Source organism: Maylandia zebra, linkage group LG19 (assembly GCF_041146795.1).
Source record: "Maylandia zebra isolate NMK-2024a linkage group LG19, Mzebra_GT3a, whole genome shotgun sequence".
Taxonomy (NCBI): Eukaryota; Metazoa; Chordata; class Actinopteri; order Cichliformes; family Cichlidae; genus Maylandia; species Maylandia zebra.
In genome coordinates this window covers 26,407,749-26,428,524 of record NC_135185.1, presented here as the reverse complement: position 1 = coordinate 26,428,524, position 20,776 = coordinate 26,407,749, and the positions used below count along the sequence as shown (strand labels likewise).

At 40.5% G+C, this 20,776-nt stretch overlaps 1 protein-coding gene across 2 annotated transcripts in view; it reads right to left on the bottom strand.

Moving 5' to 3' along the window:
* Positions 1-2,146: 2,146 nt before the first annotated feature.
* Positions 2,147-20,776, bottom strand: part of stac (SH3 and cysteine rich domain) — a 36,330-nt gene continuing 17,700 nt past the window's right edge. Inside the window, exons 7-12 of one of the 2 annotated variants that reach the window (XM_004540471.4) lie at positions 20,365-20,446; positions 19,539-19,606; positions 10,595-10,692; positions 6,772-6,823; positions 6,119-6,256; positions 2,147-4,250 (exon numbers count right to left, since the gene is read on the bottom strand). In XM_004540471.4, coding sequence (XP_004540528.1) covers positions 4,152-4,250; positions 6,119-6,256; positions 6,772-6,823; positions 10,595-10,692; positions 19,539-19,606; positions 20,365-20,446 — 537 coding nt within the window. In that variant the 3' untranslated portion in view covers positions 2,147-4,151. The remainder of the gene's footprint in view (positions 4,251-6,118; positions 6,257-6,771; positions 6,824-10,594; positions 10,693-19,538; positions 19,607-20,364; positions 20,447-20,776) is intronic. The other variant, XM_004540472.4, reaches the window with a different exon arrangement.

The following is a 20,776-nucleotide window of genomic DNA, read 5'->3' as shown; positions in this document are numbered from 1 at the left end:
CTTTTCATATTTGCCCACATGCATAATTTAAATATGTACTGTATTTTGATTGTAAAGGTTTATGTATCCATGAGGGTTTTATGGGTCAACAGCTGAAAAGGAAACACAGACCACCACCACCTTCCTGCATCACACCTATTCAAGCACATGATGTACGTGCCTTCTTTTAAATGCACACTTGGCAAATTTATGAAAAGAAAAAAACTTTACAAGAAGTCGTCTTATTGCTGCTGACAGCAGGTGCTGTCATTTTGTACATCTGCATATACATTTGTGAGTCAGAGATGCAGCGTATGTGCGAAATGACACGATGTGAAAGAATTGAAAAACTAATCTGAATGAAAAAAATGCATGTATCCGCATGAACCCCCTTCAAATTCTTTTAAAAGTGCATAAATATAGAAATATGTGATAAATACAGGAAGCACACGGTGAATGGCTCTTTAACTTTTTCACTCTGCTCATAAGCAACTGTGTGTTGCTTAGTGCTGAGCAGGTAGTCCAGATCCTGTGCAAACAATGAGGTAAAAAGCAAGCAGTCAAGCTGTGGAACTAATCAATGTGACCACTGAAAATATCAGTATCAGTAAATATCAGTTCAGAAAACATGAGCTCAAAACAGACACTTTGTCAGTTATGACAGTTAAGTTTTGCACAGTTTGTGAGTTCCTATTTTGTTTTGTTGAGAACATTAAACATTTGGCAGTAGCTCCAACCAAAGGGCAGATGGAGGAGGTGTCCGTGCTGAAGATATTAAGGTTTTAATTGGGGGTTATCAGAGTAGCCAATCAGAATCTAAGGTGCTGCACTGCAGTGGAATAAATCAGAATTTCCGAACAGTTTTTGTGAAAAGGCGAATCTTCTTCACACACAAAGGTTAACTATGGAGTTCCACAGGGTTCTGTGCTAGGACCAGTTCTGTACTATTTACATTGATCTTACTTGTCTTAGGCAGTACAATTACAAGGCATAGTATACATTTCCACCCACCTTTTTCTTGCCATGACATCCGATGGCATTCATTGATTAGTTAGACTTATGGCTTAAAGACAGAAGGGCCCAGATGGCCTCCTATGAGGTCATTGGGGCAATCGTGGTTCAAGATTTGGGCGTTCGCCTTGTAATCGGAAGGTTGCCAGTTCGAGCCCCGGCTTGGACGTTTTCGGTCATTGTGTCCTTGGGCAAGACATTGCACCTTATTGCCTACTGGTGGTGGTCAGAGGGCCCGGTGGCGCCAGTGTCCGGCAGCCTTGCCTCTGTCAGTGCGCCCCAGGGTGGCTGTGGCTACAATGTAGCTGCCATCACCAGTGTGTGAATGTGTGTGTGGATGACTGGATGTGTAAAGTGCTTTGTGGTCCTTAGGGACTAGTAAAAGTGCTATACAAATACAGGCCATTTACCATATTGTTTTTTAGCAAATATGGTGTCAAAGCAGATACCTAGTGCACTGTAAGGAATTTTTTTGACCAGGATATCCCCTTCAATGCGCATATTAAACAAATGTGTAGGACTGCCTTCTTGCATTTCGACAGTATCTCTAAAATTAGAAACAGTTCAGAGTGATGCTCTCTCAGAGCACTCCTCTTTCAGACTCCTGACTTTTTTGTGGTTCCTAAAAATTAGAATGGGAGCCTTCGGGTTTCAAGCTGCTTTTCTCTGGAACCAGCTCCCAGTTTCAATTTGGGAGAAAGACACCCTCTCTATTTTTAAGATTAAGCTTGTTTCTTCCTCATTCACCTGTTTTCACTTTCTGTGTATAATTAATCTCTGGCTCTCCCACAGCCTGTCCTTCATTGTGTGTTCTTCGCCTCACCTCAAACGGTTGTTTCTACTGTAATCAGCCACCAGGGGGCGTTGCAGTCAAATATATGAGACCTGCTGGCGCCCTGCAGTGATGACCTGGTGGGCGTTAGCAATTTCACAAACAAAGAACAGGAAGATTAGGAAACACCAAAATAGCAAATTGTTTGTGGTTGTCTCAACCTCTATAGTTAGGCAACTATTTAAACTTGTGAGCAGATGCTTAATGGAGCTGCTGAAGCCTCTGAATGTGCAATAAAATTCTCAGAATGCAGGATGTGCACTGACTCTGCTTGCGCTAGATCAAACAGGAATAAACCAGGACTGCTTACAGACTTAAAAGAGTCCTTTAAAAGAGTGTACAGGTTACATTTTGTTAGCAGGCTCCATTTAAAGACCGTTAACATCCATGCGTCACAATTTTCTTGCAAATACCGAACTTTTAGCCCCCTTTCTTCCTTATTTTACTCTTTGTTTGTCTAAAGTGTCAGTACATTTAGACATTTTGTGATTATACATTATAAACAACGACATGGTCTATGCAAAGCAGACAACCCACAAACCCAATATCAACTTTTACCTTTTACCTTTTATTTATATTTGTGTACAAATGTATAAAAAGTATTTGTACACAATCAAGGCTCATTCTTTCTCAAATCAGAATGGGTCCACGGTCGTCTCAAGGTGCTTTAGGCACTACAAAACAAGACTTTGGTCCTAAAAGAGTTGCTCATTTAGCCTAATTTTTAGCATTAAATACCTGAGAATACATTAAGCTAAAACTCAACATAGATTTTTTTCTCTGATGTTTGATTGCAACCTTTGAGCTGCCAGTTTGGAAACTGATGTGAAGAGCGAGAAAATGTAAGCGTGAGATAAATGAAACATATCCTCCTAAGTAATTTTCTGATACTGCTGCAAAGATGAATTTGTTTCGCACGCCTAATAAATTGAGTCACAACCATTCACTTCCACTGAAAGCCAGAATAAACTGTGCCTATAACTGTGGCCTATGTCAGCTTATCATAAGGTGAGTGGAAGGGTACATCCTGAACAGGACCCATAATCTTTTTGCTGTGAGACGAGAAGACCGACCATGAAGCTTTTCGGGAATAACTCTCTGCAGAATACTTTAATAAAGAATTTTATTTTTGTACATATATTATGTACAGTTAAGCTTCCTTGGACATTCAATAAAGCCAAGTTTCAGTGCAGAACAGCCTTTAACAGATATACTATATCTACTCTGATGCAACAGCTTGCTGTAAATGCACTTGGCTATAAACTGAATATGAAGTCCCGCTCATGAGAGTCTGTGCCGAGGAGGAGGAAAAGCACACCAGTTAGCACTTCGAAGTTAACACGCTAACTAGAAATGTGTCATTTAGTTACACATTTTCTCCACAGGCCTTTCCCAGCAGATCAAACACATTGTGATCATTAAAAACACTATTCTGTTCCTATTATACTGCCATACTGTAAATCTTTGATGAAAAATTTAAGCAAATAATAAATCAATGGATAAAATAATAATTTTGAGACAAGTCTTGAAAGTAAAGATGGTGAAAGGACAGTGAAGCTTGGGAGTGTGCGGGCAATTATTTTGGAAGACCACAGAGAATTTCAAACTCTTTTGAAATTACTCCCTTATGTGCTTTTCTTTAACTTCCTGCGCTTTGCTGTTTCGTACCTGTTACAAGAGAAACGTGTTCCTTTTTTTTGGAGGACTCTGTAGAGAGACAAAGGACAAACTGGAGGCTTAAATAATCTAATTTTGCAGTAAGCAGTTTATACAAGTTGCTCGTACGTGTTCATTTCAGTTTATTTTCCATTGCCCTCCCATGATGTGCACTCTGCCATTCAAAATAGCCATCTTTGAGCTTACACTATGTTGCATTTACTCTATTTTTGCTTGGAGCATAATATAAAAGCATGAGAAACTAAATTATTTGAAGGACTTCCATTCATATACTGAAAAATAATCATTCAAGCATGTGTTTGTGTTTTAGGCTTAAAATGTTAGCCCTGCTTTCAAAAAGTAAACAGGCTGGATAGAACTAAGGGGAAATTTTTAAAAAACAAACCCCATCTAGGATAAATTTAAATAAAATCCAGTGACACAGTGATCTCCCGTCTCCTTGCAAACAAAAAGCAGTTTCTCATTTCATCTCTCCTTTTGGTTCGAGAGGGAACAAAGAGGAAGGCGTGCTGATAAAACAAGCGCCGCTTTTACGAGTTCGAACTCCAGTTTCTGATGGGGTGAACTCCTCCAGGTGGCTCATCCTGATCTCTCTCTCTCTCTCTCTCTCTGACTCTCTCCGTCTCGGTCTTCATTTCTCTGAAAGTTTGTCTCAGATGATCTCCAGGACATCGCAGGGCACGAAGCCCCTCTTCTTTCCGCTCTCCACTCTGATGAAGCCGCTGTGCTCGCCCTCGCTGCTCACACAGATCTGAAAGCCAGAAGAAAAATTTTACTTTACCGACAAACAGGACATGTAGAAAGCAGTTAATCAGAAAAAAGTACCTAATAAAGCACAAACAGGTCTTACTATGGATCCTTTCTGAGTTACTGGAAGGTAAGATGCTGGAAAACCATAGCCATAATAAGGAAAATCCAGAATGTATATTATTGAGTTGTTTATGAGAGTTATAAATTGCCTCTTTTAAAAATACATAATGGTTATCAAACTAATAATCAATTATAGACAGCAGGAGTGTGTTTTAAGGAAATAAGATCATAACATGATCAAGCTTATTCACTCATTGACACTCACAATAAGTCAGAGCACACTGTGTTTGCAAGCTTGATCTGAGTACTCCCTAACAACTTCCCTTGGGATTGAGAGGCTGGAAGGAGAGTGAGTGGGTCATAGGATCATTTTGTGTTTGGTGGTTAAATCTCCACTGGGGGTTGCTTACTTTAAATCTCCTCAGAGTCCCAACATGCCCTGGACAGCATTGTGGGAAAAAGGGGCCCTGATTTAAGTGCAGCCATTATGCTCCTCTGTCTGCCAAATCCACTTGAGCTTTTCAGTGAATAATTGTCTACAATTGAAGAGTCACTGGAGGTAAGAGGCAATGCGGGAGCTGCAGGAAGGTAATATGATGTCTGAAGAGCTGCTGGATAATATGAATCAGATGCAATGTAGTAGCTGGAGTGTGCTCGTGAATTAGATACAGGCCTAATGTGGAAATGTTAATATCCATAATAAGGTCATTGCTTCCCCAACCCAAAATGAAGATGTTGCTCCCTATATGAATCGTGCTAATGTTAAGCCCGAAGACTACTAAAAGCTTCCACAAGTGCCATGAAAAGGACCCATATCCTTACTTTTAATCATAAGAACGACTGTTTGCAGTTTTCTTTAGCATTGCATTAAAAAAAATCAGAATACTGGACATATTCCAAATCTGACTTTCATAAATTGCACCTGACCCAAACAAACACTGCCACTAAAGCATGCAGCTCTATCGTCTATCCTTTACGCAGCTGTAGCTGAACATGTACGACTGTGTTATACGCCTTGATGAAGAGAGTGTACTTGAATCCATCCTGATATTAAACATACACACAGACCTGAGATGTGTTACAGCAAACATCTCCCATATCTGACCTGATTACAGACTAGCTTGGATCCAGGCTGACGTAAGTCCCGTGTTCCCTCCTAGAACACTTTATCATAATCACTGCAGCTCTGAACTTTTCTCAGCTTCTCGCGTGAAAAGAAGAAACATTTTTAGTGTCCAATCGCTTTTATGTGAGAATACAGTAGCTAATTATCTGGTGAATCTACAATGAGCCAAAGGTGGTCGTGTCATACCTCTCGCATGCTTACCCAGATGCCATTCTTTCCTAAACCTGTCAGGTACTGTAGCTAAATCCCGACTGTGTGCTCCACTTGGGAAAGTGCAACAACAGACGATGTCATGTGACTTGATTTTCTAGATATTGCTTCATGATGACAGAAAGAGAGTTTCACTGGTCTAGGTCAATGAAGATCATTTTTTATTTTAATTTAAGCCAACATGAAATAATCATGGGAGCGTGTTTAAACAGACATTATTAACACATTTACATGTAAATACATATCAGCCCCATATCTTAATCGAGTCTGACCATTAAGGACCCTGGAATGTACTTAGTACGCTTTTTGTGGCTTTAAATATATTGTCTTTCCCTGCTGGTAATGCAATTTCTGTATGAGTGCCCATTTCATGTCTATTACACGTTTGCCATTGGACACTTCACTACTGTCTCGAGATTAAAACAGCTTTTACTCATCCCCCACGAGGACACATCTGCTCAAGCCTGCAGTACCTGTCCCTCCTTCAGGGTGATTTGGCCTTGTTCCTTGCAGCCGATGAACGTCCTGTTACACCTGAAGACTTGGTCACCAGCCCGCAGTTGATGAGCAAAGGCTGCTGGGAAGAATCCGATCCTGTCCTCAATTACACCCTGAAAAAAGGAGTCATAAAACGGCAGGACATGAGAGGGTTCAAACTTGGCACGATTACATCGAAGCCTTGATAAAAACCGTCCACACACCTTTAGAGTAAATGCTGTTGTAAATCATGTATTAGGTTCACTATGATGTTTTCACATTGCATGCAGGTGCTTCATCAGGTGCTAATGTTTGCCTCTTTCCTTGGTATCTGTTGTTTAAAGACCAAACTGGCCAGATGTCTCTGTTTATCTACAGCCTACAGAGCACAATGGTGTTAAAATGCGTGATGATTTTCTTCATGGTCTGGTGGCGACAGGTTGTCTCTGTGCTGTCATGCAATCGGCCCTTTCGTCTCCCTAATTTATCTGTTATGCATTTGTGTCCCGAGTTACCCTGTTTCCTTGCTCCTATAATTCACAACCAGACTTATATCATTTATCGGTCTGTTTCTTTTAAAGCTTTTTCTTGGCTTTGTGTAAAAAAAACTTAGTGAAACTTTGCTGTAACACAGAGATGTAATACCTACCTTCCACCAGTCATCATTGGAGTCATCGGCCACCAAGATCCTGTCTCCTGCTCTGCAATACATGAAAACATCCATGAATTATTTGAAAACAAAGGAAAAATACTCAAATCCATCACTGATTGGAAACATAATGACATTTAGACTTCGATAGAGAGGGTATTTTCACACTTAAATGGCATGTAATGCCCCTAAATTCCATTTGCTCCGAGTAATTTTCCTTCATCCATCCAGGAAATGCATGAATCAGTCTATCCCACTGCCCTGTGTGCCATAATTACAAACATCTGTTCAAAGCTACGGGCTAAATTTGACTAATAAAAATCTAAAGGACCAACGCTGCGGTGCCAAGTGTTGGTTTATGTAATTGTCTTCCTTTTACTTCCTTTTGTGATTCAAAAAGGAAATGATTCACAAAAAAACACCTTTCATGGAAGGTGAGAAACGCAAAGTGCCCAACACTGTAAAATCTTGAGAGGTGATGGCAACAATGCAGATTAATGCTCCAATTAGAAGCAGGGGAAATGTTACTTCAAATAATTTAATTACGAAAAAAATGAGCTGTGAAAGCGAGAAGAGGGTTGCTGTGCTGCTAAACTGCAAAAACATTCGTCATCATTACAATCACTGTGGCCAAAGGTAATCAAGTAATCAAAGCGTGTGGTGGAAAGTGAAACTAATCATAAACCTGTCCCCCCCCCACACACACACACACACTTTAAAATTAAAATGAAATGTGAACTTTCTGAATAAGGAATCAGTTCAATCATCTTTGTTTTATGTGTTTTTGTTTGAGGTATTGATTACAGCCTGAAATAAGCCCAGCTGAGGAAGAAAAAAACCCTCATGCAGCCTTTCAGAAGAAGAAAATAGATTTGAAATAAAGGCATTGGAGGAGTTGAAGTACTTGAGATGAATGAATTTCAAATGAAGTGTAACGACTGAAGTTTTTTTCTCGACGAGGGAGGGGAGCGACCCACGACTGTGTGCATGTAGGAAAGAGATGAAAAGAACAAGTGCACTCCTGCTCGCTTGTCCTTAAATCCTCAGAAGATTTCTGCGAGAGCAAGAACAAATGGGCACTTAGGCTGAAGGACTGTTCTTTCCCGAGGGCCTATTTCAAAGTATGACGCCCAATCAGTCATGGTTAAGGCGGGGAGTAAAACCTGGACCCTTCGTTTCAGACTGATAAAAAGGCAGGCCAGACATGTGAAGCTCTGCCTACTTTAAATTACTCTTCAAGTATGTGTGCGTAAAAATCATCGTCTGCTGTCAATGTTAATAAATCTTTGGATGCAATTTTTAAATATGTTTTTGAGGACACCAAGGCTGTGTAGCTCTGGGTCAGAAATGCAACCTTTTTTTTCAGTTCTGACCACAGACCAACCGGTGCTACATCAGGTGATTTTAATTAGTTGTTTGTTAAAACCAAAAACAACTGCTGACATCATGAACCAGGCATGTCTGGAAATGTACAGACAGTGAACTCACAGGCTGGGTTGGAAATTAAACACCAGCTTCCCCCCCCCGAGTCTCAGCAACAAGAACAAGTTGACTCAGACTGTCAACTTGTTGCCTTGTGTATAAGCTAAGCTAAGCTAAGCTAAGCTAAGCTAAGCTAAGATAAGATAAGATAAGATAAGATAAGATAAGATAAGATAAGATAAGATAACCTTTATTAGTCCCACACGTGGGAAATTTGTTTTGTCACAGCAGGAAGTGGACAGTGCAAAAGTTATATAGCAAAATTAGAATACAATAAGAATAAAATACTGTACTGAATAGAATAAAATAAAATAAAATACTATATACAGTAGAATAAATAGAATAAAATATACAATAGGATAAAAATAGAATGCAAATGCTTTATTCAACTGAGTAAAAATACAACTTTTTCAGAAAATACTGACCTGTTCTGCTTAAAATTAGTCTGCGCCAACATTTTAGGAAATACTATGTTATTTTTTGGCTCTATCGATAGGAAAGTGTAGAGAGCCGACAGGAAAGCAGGGAGAGAGCGAGGGGAGACTGACTGCTCACTGGGCTGAGCAGGTGACCAGTTCAGTTCAGTTCAGAGGGATAGTGTAGAGCACCAAATCACAACAACAGTCACCTCAAGGCATGTTTTCTTGTAAGTTAAAAACCTGAAAATAACAGAAAGAAAACCCCAACAATCAGACGACACCCTCTGAACAAGCACTTGGTGATAGTGGGAAGGAAAAACTCTCTTTTGACAGGAAGAAAGCTCAGGCAGAACTAGGAGGGATGGTTTTCCTGCATGTATTTCATTCTCCTTGCTCTCCTCTGTTTCCACGCTTTCCTCTCTACTCTACTGTCCGGTCAAAAATAAAGGCTAAAAAGCTCAAAATAAGCCTGCTTAGTATAAAAGTCAGAAATTTGTTTTCATATACTATCATAACACAATATTGTCTGACTAAGTGTTCAAAATTAGAATAATGCATATGTGAATAATGTCTGAGGTGATACTTAAGATTGTGTTGATGCCATGGCTGAGCTTACAAACTTATTTGTACTATGAGCAACATAAACATCAATGATGTTATCAAGCTCATAATCCATTATAATTCAAAGGTTATTTTAAAGCATGAAGCACTAAAGTTTAAGTGTCACTGGTTTTAGTGCGGCACAAACTAATGACTGAGGGGAAATCCATTGAAAATAACCAATGAAACTTTGACTCTGAGTCCAATTTGGACACCATGGGTGACCCATTAGGTGATCACTGTCTCGGGATTTAATTAAAAACTACCAAAACAATAGTCTAGATGGGGTGGTGGTCACTGTGAAAATGGGAAAATGACAGACAAGCTCCACAATGTAATGCCTTTAGATATCATGCAGTTTTTGACACTTTAAATGCAGTTTTTGAAATTAGTATTTTGCTTTAATTGATGGAATTTCAAAATATTTGTTTACATTCTTATTACAATTCAAAACAGCCTATTTCAAGCAATTAGTGGTGGACTTCTTCCACCACTAATAGCCAATTACTAAATGTTACTAATTAGTAATTACATTTAGTAATTACTAATAACTAAAATGTCTAATCGTTATGGAGCAAACTGTGAACAATACACGAACAAGTGAGGCTTTTGGCATCTGTGCCCAAATTATGCAAGTATCTGCTTCTGCGCCGACCTGAAAAGTATGAATGTCTCATCACTTTAACTACAATAAACTCAGTGTTATCCTTCAGAAACAGCATGTGTGCCTGGTACACTGAAGGGACCCTTTAAAGGATCTATAAATGGACTTTCAAAGACCCTCATACTCTCTGAAGATAAATCTAAGAAGACATGTAACAGATTTGATATTAATAAATAATGCTGGCACACACCCAGGTAACATTAATGAGGCCACACCAGAGAAATAAATCTTTGAGGAGTGTTACATAAAAAGAGGGCACTAATTAGTTCCTTTTGTGAATCCATTCTTGTCTCTGAAGACAGTAATTAGTCTATATAAGATAAAAATGACACAAGATAAAGAGAGAACAAAGTGGAATTGAGCAACATGACTTCTTGTCTTTTAAATTTTCCCTTGCTTCCCTTCCCTTTGAGGATATGAGTAAGCGCTGAATTCCATCTGTTTTGTTCGGAAAGTTTAACTTAAATTTCAGTGAAGATAAATCATGTTTGGGTTGCACTGCGTGAGCCTCGTATTTGCTTCTATTTCTTATTTAAAAGAAAAGAGAAATCTATCTAAAGAAATCACTATGTCAAAGTCAGTTAATTCACAGTCTAAGTTCATGTGCAGGTGTTCTTATTATTAGAGCGTCTGTGCATGTGTGTGTACGTGCGCTAACCTCATCTCCAGGTCGTGGCTCTCCTGGGCGGTGAAGCTGTACAAGGCCACATACGTGTTGAGCTTGAGGACGTCTTTCTGTAGCATGCTCTGCTCCATCTACAAGACAGACCAAAATGCAGTCTAACACTACTTTCTCTGTTGTCATATCTTAAAATAGTCTTTTGGCATTCACATTAGTGTATTTACAGCACACTGATAGACTGAGGAGCTGCTTAAGTTGCTTTACAATCTGTTCCCTTTAATCCTCCATCAACATGAGTGGGAGAAAGATCGGGGTTTTTCTTTTTTCTTACAAACACTTGGGAAGTTTAAACAGGACATGGTTGTGGGTGGAGAGGAAGTTCTCAGAGAGGTGTTAGCACAATTAGCAGGGAGATATGCCGCCATTCTGGCGCTATTCACACCTGCTCATAAAACCTGGTGGGTGTGTTTTCCCATTTCATCACCTTGAATCTGAATCGTGCCTGCTGTGCCCATGAAATCCATCCAAACAATAACTTGCCCTCTTTTTGCATGGTAACAGCAAGGAAAATGCAAAAAAAAAAAAAAAAAAAAGGATAATAGCTGTTTTAGGACAGCAGGAGACTTTTCTATAATCGTGGCACTTTACAGTAATGAAAAAAAGTGGGTTTTGGTCCCCCAGCACCAGCCATGTGGACTGGAAATGTGGGTGATGGATGAGCTTAGTTATCTGCGGCCACGAGGAAAAGTGCCTCTGTGACTTCTGGGTGAAAACTGCATCAGACAGTGGCGATCCATTACAACTAACTAGGAGCAGCTCACAGGCCTTGTGAGGTCCCGATGTTGTGGCCGCCGGGATCAGTGGATGTGAGGTCGGTATGGGTGAGATAATAATCTCCTTTGCAAGAGAGCTATCAAAATAAGAAGCAGGGACAAATGTAAAAAAGCTCATTATAGATACTACTTGTATACTTACTGTTTAATCTTATATTCATACATCAGTTTTTTTTAGCCCTATATCAGGATCGTGGGAGGTTGGAGCTTGATTGGGGCGAAAAACAGGGTTTTAAATCTGGATCTGTGAATCGGTGAATCTCTATAAACTATAACCTCAGTTACTCAAATTGTCAGGTCTGTTCATGCACACTCAGTTAGTAGTTTAACTGGAATAGTTAATCTTTTAACAAAACTTCTGGCAACTGAATAAGCATCTCCTGTTTAGGAATCTCTGTGTTATGTGTAGCGGCGGATGTGTAAAGCTGGCCCACATTCACGTAATGTAACGTTTGTGCTTTTGTTTTGGTAACTTCCTGTGGGACCGGAAGTGAATGTTTTAACGGTAAACGCTTGATGTGCAGAAAGACGGAAGAAGGTGAAAAATTAATGCTAACGGAGAAAAGGGAGAGAGGGATATAGTTAAATTGTACGAAAACAAATGGTTCTAGCTACAGTCGACAGGGGAACAAGGTTTGTAATGTATATGATTTAATTTGAGCAATCTGAAATGCATAATATGTATTATATAGCTTAATAGAAAACGGTTAGACCAGCGTAATGAGCGGTTAAGATGCTGTTACATGAATAATATGGTAATTGTTTTATTTGTTTGTCTAGCTCTTACGTTGGTTCGTTGTCTGATACACGGCAAGGAATAATAAAGGTCATTCAACAACCATCAGTTCTGGCCTTCTCAGTTCGACTGGATGCTACAGTAAGAGCTTGACCGCCGCCATTTTGCTACACCACGAGGGCTCAAGGTTTAACGGCATTTCCCACAACGTCCAGCAGATGGCAGAAGCAGGTCAGAGAACAAAACGGCGAAAGGCATAAGGAAAATAAAGTTAAAATGGAGGATTCAGAAGAAGACATTAATGAACAGTTTGCAAACAAAGAACAAATATTAAATGAGCCACAAGATAAAGCTCAAAGTAACTCTGCGATTCCAAGGCGTTCAGAAAGAGCCAAGGTGCCAACCGAAAAAATGCTAACTTATCAGAAAGAAGAGATAAGTAAAAAAGAAAAAAGACTATTAACTCTTTATGAACAATGGAAAATACGAGTGCGAGAAACAAGAGAAAGATTAAAGTTGGACATTTCAGAGAAAGAAATGGCAGATCTTGCAGATGATGTAGAGCAAAGAAAAGATGAACTGCTAAAGCTGTACACTGAAATGAGAAGTCACATTGCACCTTCATCAGACATACGAAGAAAAACCGATGCATGTGAAGCAGTTACTCATGACATCGTGAAAGTCATCCTGGAAAGAATAAGCAGTGTAGATGGAGATTTTGATGGAGAATATGAAAGAAAACGTCTACGCAGACTATTAGAACATGATTATGCCCAGTCCATCTATGGTTCAACTGCAGCATCGAAACGTAGCCAACTGTCTTCAGCCTCACATCTTGCTTCAAAACGAGCAGAGGCAGCAGCAGAACTAGCAGCAAAGGAGGCAGAGTACAAGATTGTACAAGAGGAACAAAGACAGAAGGAAAAGATAAAGGCTCTAGAAGAGGAGCATAAGAAACAAATGGCAGTTCAAACATCAGAGTTGGAACGCCTGAAAGCCGAAAGGGAGGTGGAAGCCGCTCGCGCCAGGTTGGACGCCTACAACAGAGAGTTGTCGCAACTTGATGATGCATATTCAGTTAAGATGGAAAAGGTGAACCCAGAGCACACACCCAAACACACTGTACCATCATACTCCATACCGGCGCCAACAACCCCTCCTAGTGTCAGCCAGCTTGCACAGGCGGTACAAGACAGCATAAGAATAAATAGACTCCCCACGCCAGAACCAACGATGTTTAGTGGTGAGCCAATAAAATTTATTGAATGGAAATCCACTTTCATGTCACTTATTGAACAAACTGGCATGTCAGCAGCAGATAAACTGTACTATCTGAAAAGGTATGTAACTGGCTCAGCTCGCAAGTGCCTTGAAGGGACTTTCTTCAGAAATGATGAAGAAGCGTATAACGATGCTTGGGCAAAGTTAAACCAAAGGTATGGCCAGCCTTTCGTGCTACAAAGGGCATTTAGAGAGAAGTTATCTAGTTGGCCTAAAATACAGTCGAGAGATGCTGATGGGCTAAGGAACTTTGCTGATTTTGTGAATGCATGCACACTTGCTATGCCTCACGTGAAAGGACTGCAAATACTCAATGACTGTGAAGAAAATCAGAAACTGTTGCATAAATTGCCAGACTGGATAAACACAAGATGGAACAGGCATGTAACAAAGATACTCATGGGCGGTGGTGAATTCCCCAGCTTTAGTGAATTTGCCTCCTTTCTCTCGCTTGAAGCAGAAGTAGCATGTAACCCAGTCACTTCCATACATGCACTTCGCTCCCCGGAAACAAATGATGACAAAAGAAACACAAAAGAAGTCAAAAGAAACAAGGCAAGTGTATTTAACATTAACACAACTGAAAGAGATGCAAAGACTAAAATATACAACAGTTCTTCATGCACACTGTGCCAAGAGTTGCATCCACTTATAAAGTGCCCAAACTTTCTGCAAATGACCCTGGAAATGAAAAAGAAACATGTAAAGGACAATAAACATTGTTATGGTTGTTTAAAGCAAGGTCATAGTGCTAAGGACTGCAAACGGCGCCTCACTTGTGAAACCTGCTCTAAGAGACACCCGACCTGTCTTCACGATGAGAACTACAGCATTAGTCTGCAAAGAGAAAAGCAAGCTCAAGTGAGTATAGACAACGCAACACAAGGGAACTCACCTGAAAGTGCAACAGCCATGGCGTTAAATGTCGCTAGAGCAGAACACACAGTCAGCACCTCCATGATAGTCCCAGTATGGGTCTCAACGGCTGCTAATCCACAAAGGGAAAAACTAGTCTATGCGCTACTAGACACGCAGAGCGACACTGTTTTTATAGATCAGGATGTAACACAGAAACTGCAAGCAAATGTGTGCCCTGTGAAACTCAGACTTACCACAATGATGGGTAAAAATGCAGTAGTAAGCAGCGGAAAGGTGTGTGATCTTCTAGTGAGAGGTTACAATTCAGCAACTGTGCTAAGGCTCCCAACTGCTTACACAAAGGACTACATACCTGCAAATAGAGAACACATACCAACATGTGACACGGCAAAACTGTGGAGTCATTTGTCGTCCATTGTAGATGAGATCCCACCGCTCCTCAGTTGTGAGGTGAGTCTCCTGATAGGTTATACTTGTCCCCAAGCTCTGGCGCCTAGACAAGTACTCTTAGGTAAAGACAATGAGCCATATGCCATCCAAACTGATTTAGGATGGAGCATAGTTGGCAACTCAGTGCCATGCAGTGCATCAGAGACAACAAGGAGTCTCTGTCACAGAATAACTGTTAAAGAAATGCCTCCATGTACTCCCGCAGATGCAATACGTGCACTAGAAAGGGACTTTAAAGAAAACGAAATAAACGAAAAGCCGGTGTCTCAAGACGACCTTAGGTTTCTTGAGAAACTTGAACAAGGCATAACACAAGCAGAAAAGGGACATTATGAAATGCCATTGCCATTTAAAGAAAGGCTACAAATGCCAGATAACAGACAACTCGCCGAGAGCAGACTCAATCAGCTCACATGTAAACCAATGCGTGATGAAAAATACAAAAGAGACTATGTCACATACATGAATGACATTATACAAAGGGGTGATGCCAAAGAGATTGATGATAATGGACCTGAAGGCGAGACACAAAACAATACTACACCACAGCAATGGTTCTATGTACCGACGAGTGAAAACCCCGCTGACATAACATCAAGGAGCACATCAGTAGCGGAACTGCTATCATCAAACTGGCTCACAGGCCCTCAGTTCTTATGGGAAAAGAAGTTAAACCTTCCAACTAAAGAGTCTATTGAACTTTTGGTGGGAGATCCAGAGGTGAGAAACGTGCAAACACTCAACAGCCAAACTACAGAACACAGAAGTCTCTGTGACCGTCTCACAAGGTTCTCATCCTGGTCACACGCTGTCAGTGCCATAGCACGTCTCAAACGTTTCCTACTCAGAGACAAATCAAAGTCACTCAGCACTGTAACTGAAAGACAAAACGCTGAAATGGTGATTATCAAAAACCTACAAGGACTAACATTTTCAGATGAGATAAAGACATTAAGCAAAGGAAAGGCACTACATGAGAGCAACAAAATTTACAAGTTGGATCCTTTCTTGGACGAAGACAATGTGCTCAAGGTGGGAGGAAGGCTACAACACTCATCGCTTCCTAACACATTCAAACATCCAACTGTCATTCCAAGAGACCATCATACTACAAAACTCATAATCGCTCACTGTCACGAAAGAATAAATCATCAAGGAAAGAGCTTCACAATGAACGAAATACGGTCCAGCGGTTATTGGATTCCCAAGCTAAGTCAAACAGTATCAGACTACATCCGTCAGTGTGTGACATGTCGGAGACTAAGGAGAGCTGTGGAAGGACAAAAAATGAAAGATCTCCCCACAGAAAGAGTCGAGCATTCTCCGCCTTTTACATACTGTGGTATGGATGTTTTCGGCCCGTTCCTAACCAAACAAGCAAGAAAAGAAAACAAAAGGTACGCTCTCCTTTTCACTTGTTTCTATTTACGAGCAGTACACGTAGAAATGTTAGAAGACCTGACTACGGACGCTTTCATTAATGGACTAAGGTGCTTTATAGCTCTGAGAGGCTCTGTCAGACAAATAAAATGTGATCGAGGTACTAACTTTGTAGGTGCCAAAAATGAACTGTGTGCAGCACTGAATGAAATAGACACTGAAAAACTGACAATCTTTCTATCTGAGAAACAATGTGAATTCGTGTTTAACACACCCCATGCTAGCCACGCAGGTGGAGTATGGGAACGACAAATTCGGACTGTGAGAAACGTCCTCAACGCCACACTCGCTCTCGCAAAGAGACGACTCACCGATTCATCGCTCAGAACCTTTCTCTATGAAGCAGCTGCAATAGTAAACAGCCGCCCATTGACGACAGACAATCTCAATGATCCAAACAGTTTGAAACCAATAACTCCAAATCATCTCCTAACTATGAAGACCACAACAGCCTTGCCTCCTCCAGGACAGTTTGTTAAAGAGGATCTGTACGCCCGGAAGCAATGGCGTCAGGTGCAATACCTAACGGAGCAATTTTGGAGCAGATGGAAGGGAGAATATCTGCACAACATCAGGGTCCGGCAGAGATGGCATGTTGTTAAAAGGAATATGCAAGTAGGTGACATAGTGATGGACAAGGAAGAAATACTGCCACGATCCCAATGGAGACTTGGTAGGGTTGTGGACACCATAACAGACGAAGATGGACTTGTGAGAAAGGTCAAAGTAACCTTTGCAGACAGAAACCTTAGTAAAAAGGGTGAACGTTTGCATAAGATGTCTACAGTGGAACGCCCAGTTCATAAGTTGGTTCTACTGCTGGAAAGTTGTGAAAAACAAGATGCACTAAGCAGTTAAAATGCGATGAGAATTTGTTGTTGCATATACAAAGGTATTATCATTGTTAAGTTACCTGTTTAGAAATTATTTGTGTTTTATTTGTTTGTAACAGCAAATAATTTGGTGGGAGTGTAGCGGCGGATGTGTAAAGCTGGCCCACATTCACGTAATGTAACGTTTGTGCTTTTGTTTTGGTAACTTCCTGTGGGACCGGAAGTGAATGTTTTAACGGTAAACGCTTGATGTGCAGAAAGACGGAAGAAGGTGAAAAATTAATGCTAACGGAGAAAAGGGAGAGAGGGATATAGTTAAATTGTACGAAAACAAATGGTTCTAGCTACAGTCGACAGGGGAACAAGGTTTGTAATGTATATGATTTAATTTGAGCAATCTGAAATGCATAATATGTATTATATAGCTTAATAGAAAACGGTTAGACCAGCGTAATGAGCGGTTAAGATGCTGTTACATGAATAATATGGTAATTGTTTTATTTGTTTGTCTAGCTCTTACGTTGGTTCGTTGTCTGATACACGGCAAGGAATAATAAAGGTCATTCAACAACCATCAGTTCTGGCCTTCTCAGTTCGACTGGATGCTACATTATGTGTTATGTTTGTGTTATGCTGGCCATCTCACGAGTGTAAGTCGAGTGCTGTCTTCAGCTCTGGTGGCTACAACTCCTGTTGGAACGATCCAGCTCTAACTAGGCATGCCATTTGTTGCTGAGTGGGCAAATAAAGTGGGCCATCAGAAAATCTTCATTAAATCAGCTGCCTGCTGTCTAGAGCTAAGGCTGATTCAAAACAGCAAAGCTGCAAAAAATAAAGATAAAAACAGCTGAAAGATACTTAAAGGCTCCAGGTCTGGGGCCTGAATGATATTTATCAGTATTTTTTACGAGTTGATTCCAAATGATGATACGTTTTATGTGTCCAGCAGCAGTGAATGAGCAGAGGCCACAGCAGTTTAAAAGAAAACAGAGAAGGTACCAAGAAAAAAAGAGAATAGAAGGAAAAAGATGTCATTAATCAGCAAGAATCAGACCATTTTACTGGCTATTGATCTCTGAGAATTTAACACTAAACCTGAAAAGTGTGAACAGATGGCCATCCTGTCATGTGTTCCCATTTGAGACCGCGAGTCCCTCATCTCAATTTGAAAACTGCTCCTTCTCAAGGGAAGAAGCCGTTTTCAACCTTTTTTCCTTTCTCTGCTCATTACCCTGCAGTGCCTCCATCTGTCTGTCCGCCAGCCTGAGCTAATGGAGCTGTCGGCTGACAGACAAACAGCCTGCTGCCAGCTGTGCTCGGTCCAGCCTGATAACACTGCACAATGCATTTCAAGCTCTGAAATGGACGACTGGACTGCTAGATTATATTGCAGAGTCGAGGTGTTTATATGTGCATCTGCGCGTGTGTGTTCCCTTGTACGGATATTTGCTCATTTTTGTGTTTGTCTGAGTATCTGTGGTCTTTTTCCATTGTTGACAACAGAGATAAACATGTTAAGCAATAAAAGTAAACAGAATAGATGGCGGCACATAGAAAATATCTACAAAGAGCATCAATACTAAGAACACCTCTCCCACAAATTCCAGCGTGGAAGGAAAAGGCAGAGAGGAGGAGAAGAGTTGAAATATGCCAATGAAATATTCATGGATGCTCCACAGGGGGCGATAAGACATTCACAGAGGTTTAACCTTTTTCTTTCTCTGGCATGAATTTTGCACTGCATCTACACTGTGGAGAATAAACAGACCGAATCCAAACATCAAGGTCAAGAGTTGTCTGTATCAGCGCTGGCCAGTGGTCGTGTCAGACCGGGTTTGATTTGTTACGGCAGGAAGAGAAAAGAGAGTGCTCCCCCGAAGTCCTGGGAAATTTAGCAGTGATGATGGAGGCGGAGATGAAGAACGGGCTGGCAGGGTATCAGTTCTCAGGTGAGCCAGAAAGTTCAGGAACTGAGCTCCAAAAAAAAAACTAACGTTGTGAAAGCTAAGAGGGAAAATGTGGAAAAGTTCACTACACAGTCAGAGTTGCTGAAACTGCTGAAAAGACAGTTATAGGATGCAGTCACTTTACTTTCTCTCGCTCTTACCTATATAATTACCAGTTTAGTGCTTCTCTAAAAAGCTTTTTTGTAATTTGTGAAAGGACAACAAATTGTATCTGCATGTGAAAAATCAATCTGTACCTCAGATGTCTGTTTTTAAACTAAACTGGAAGCTCGTGTGGCTTCCGAAGAACAAACTGGGCTGAAACAACCGACAGCTGTTGTGCTTTTTGGCTTTGAGGAACACGTGTTACTTATAAATAAGGACTGTCTGTCTGTCCATCTGACATTTACATAGATTTAAGAAGGAAAAAAGAAACCGTGCAACTCTTTCCTGCATATAAAACGACAACATCAATCCAGATAAACTGGTATTCCAAGAACAGTACTTCTCAGTGTTGTACTATACTCATGCACATGCACACAAAACCAATCTATTATAAAATGTAAAATAATGGTTTCTCACCTGCAAACTGTCGGGTTTTCTTTCTGGGTGGTGGTACTGCTCTGTCCCGTTCTCAACGACCGTAAAAACTGAGAAAACAACACAAAATGAACTTTGCCCAACTAAACAGTCTGAATAAAGTTGTACTTAGTTTTAAGGTAGCAGGATATAACTGTATCAGAAGACAAAAAATGGATCTAATGTTGTCACATGTGGAAGAAAATCAAGACTAAATCAAGAGCATAAACATGTCTACAGCGGGAACCATTGGCCTGAAAGTGGCACTTCAAATCTGTGATCATAGAAATCCACATACAGTTTTCAGTTAACATAATTAGCTTTTTTCCTTGTTAGCTTGAGCTATTCATAAAACAAGAGCAGTTGGAAGGCGAGCACATGACACAAGCTAAAAGTGAAGTCATTTCTTCTTTTGTTCGGTTAGTTCAGCAGTATTATTACCATGCTTCAAACAGCATTTTCCAAAACAATGTCTTCTTTTTGTAGTCTTTAGTTCTATCGTCTTAGGCTTAATACTCTGGAGTATAAAGGGTCACTGCATTGCCCTTTACTACAGATGCTATTGTACAGCTGGAAAACCCTGCCCACTGCTGAATCAAGAGCTAAGCACAGTAAAGAACACAGAAAAGTTCACAGAACATCTTATTTTAAAGACTGACTTTAATGGAGAATAAGGAGAAAATTTCGTTGATGGTTCATAGATGGAGAATTTGATGTTGCAACCTTCTTCAATTCTCTCATTTATGGGAAGAGCAACAGCGGTGCATTTTTTCCTGTCACTACGTGGCATTAATCCAGATGCACACTGTGTACTGCAGTGAATACTCACCATCATCGCTGTGTTTTCTCGACAGCTCCTGCCTGCTGCTGTGAGCCACAACTTCCTCTGGAACCTTATCCAAATCACTGGTCTGCAAAGACAAAAATTGAACGGGCAAAATTCAATTAGATAAGTGCAGAAATAGAGAGGGAATGATGTACTACTAATTAGATAGATAGTTGAAGGTTTGAGCACAGGATTAGTTAAAATTCATTCTTTTTTACAGAATAACCAGCTATCTGGGAGTCTGGCGAGCAGTAAACATGCTGTTTCATAGTCTACATTTGGAAACTATTATGAGAACCCCCGTTGAGATTACATTGTCTCTGTAAGCCTCAACTGACACACACATACACCCATTCACTAACAGCTGCAGAGGACAGGACAGAATGGCCCTAACCCAACAGCTTTCAAATGTCAT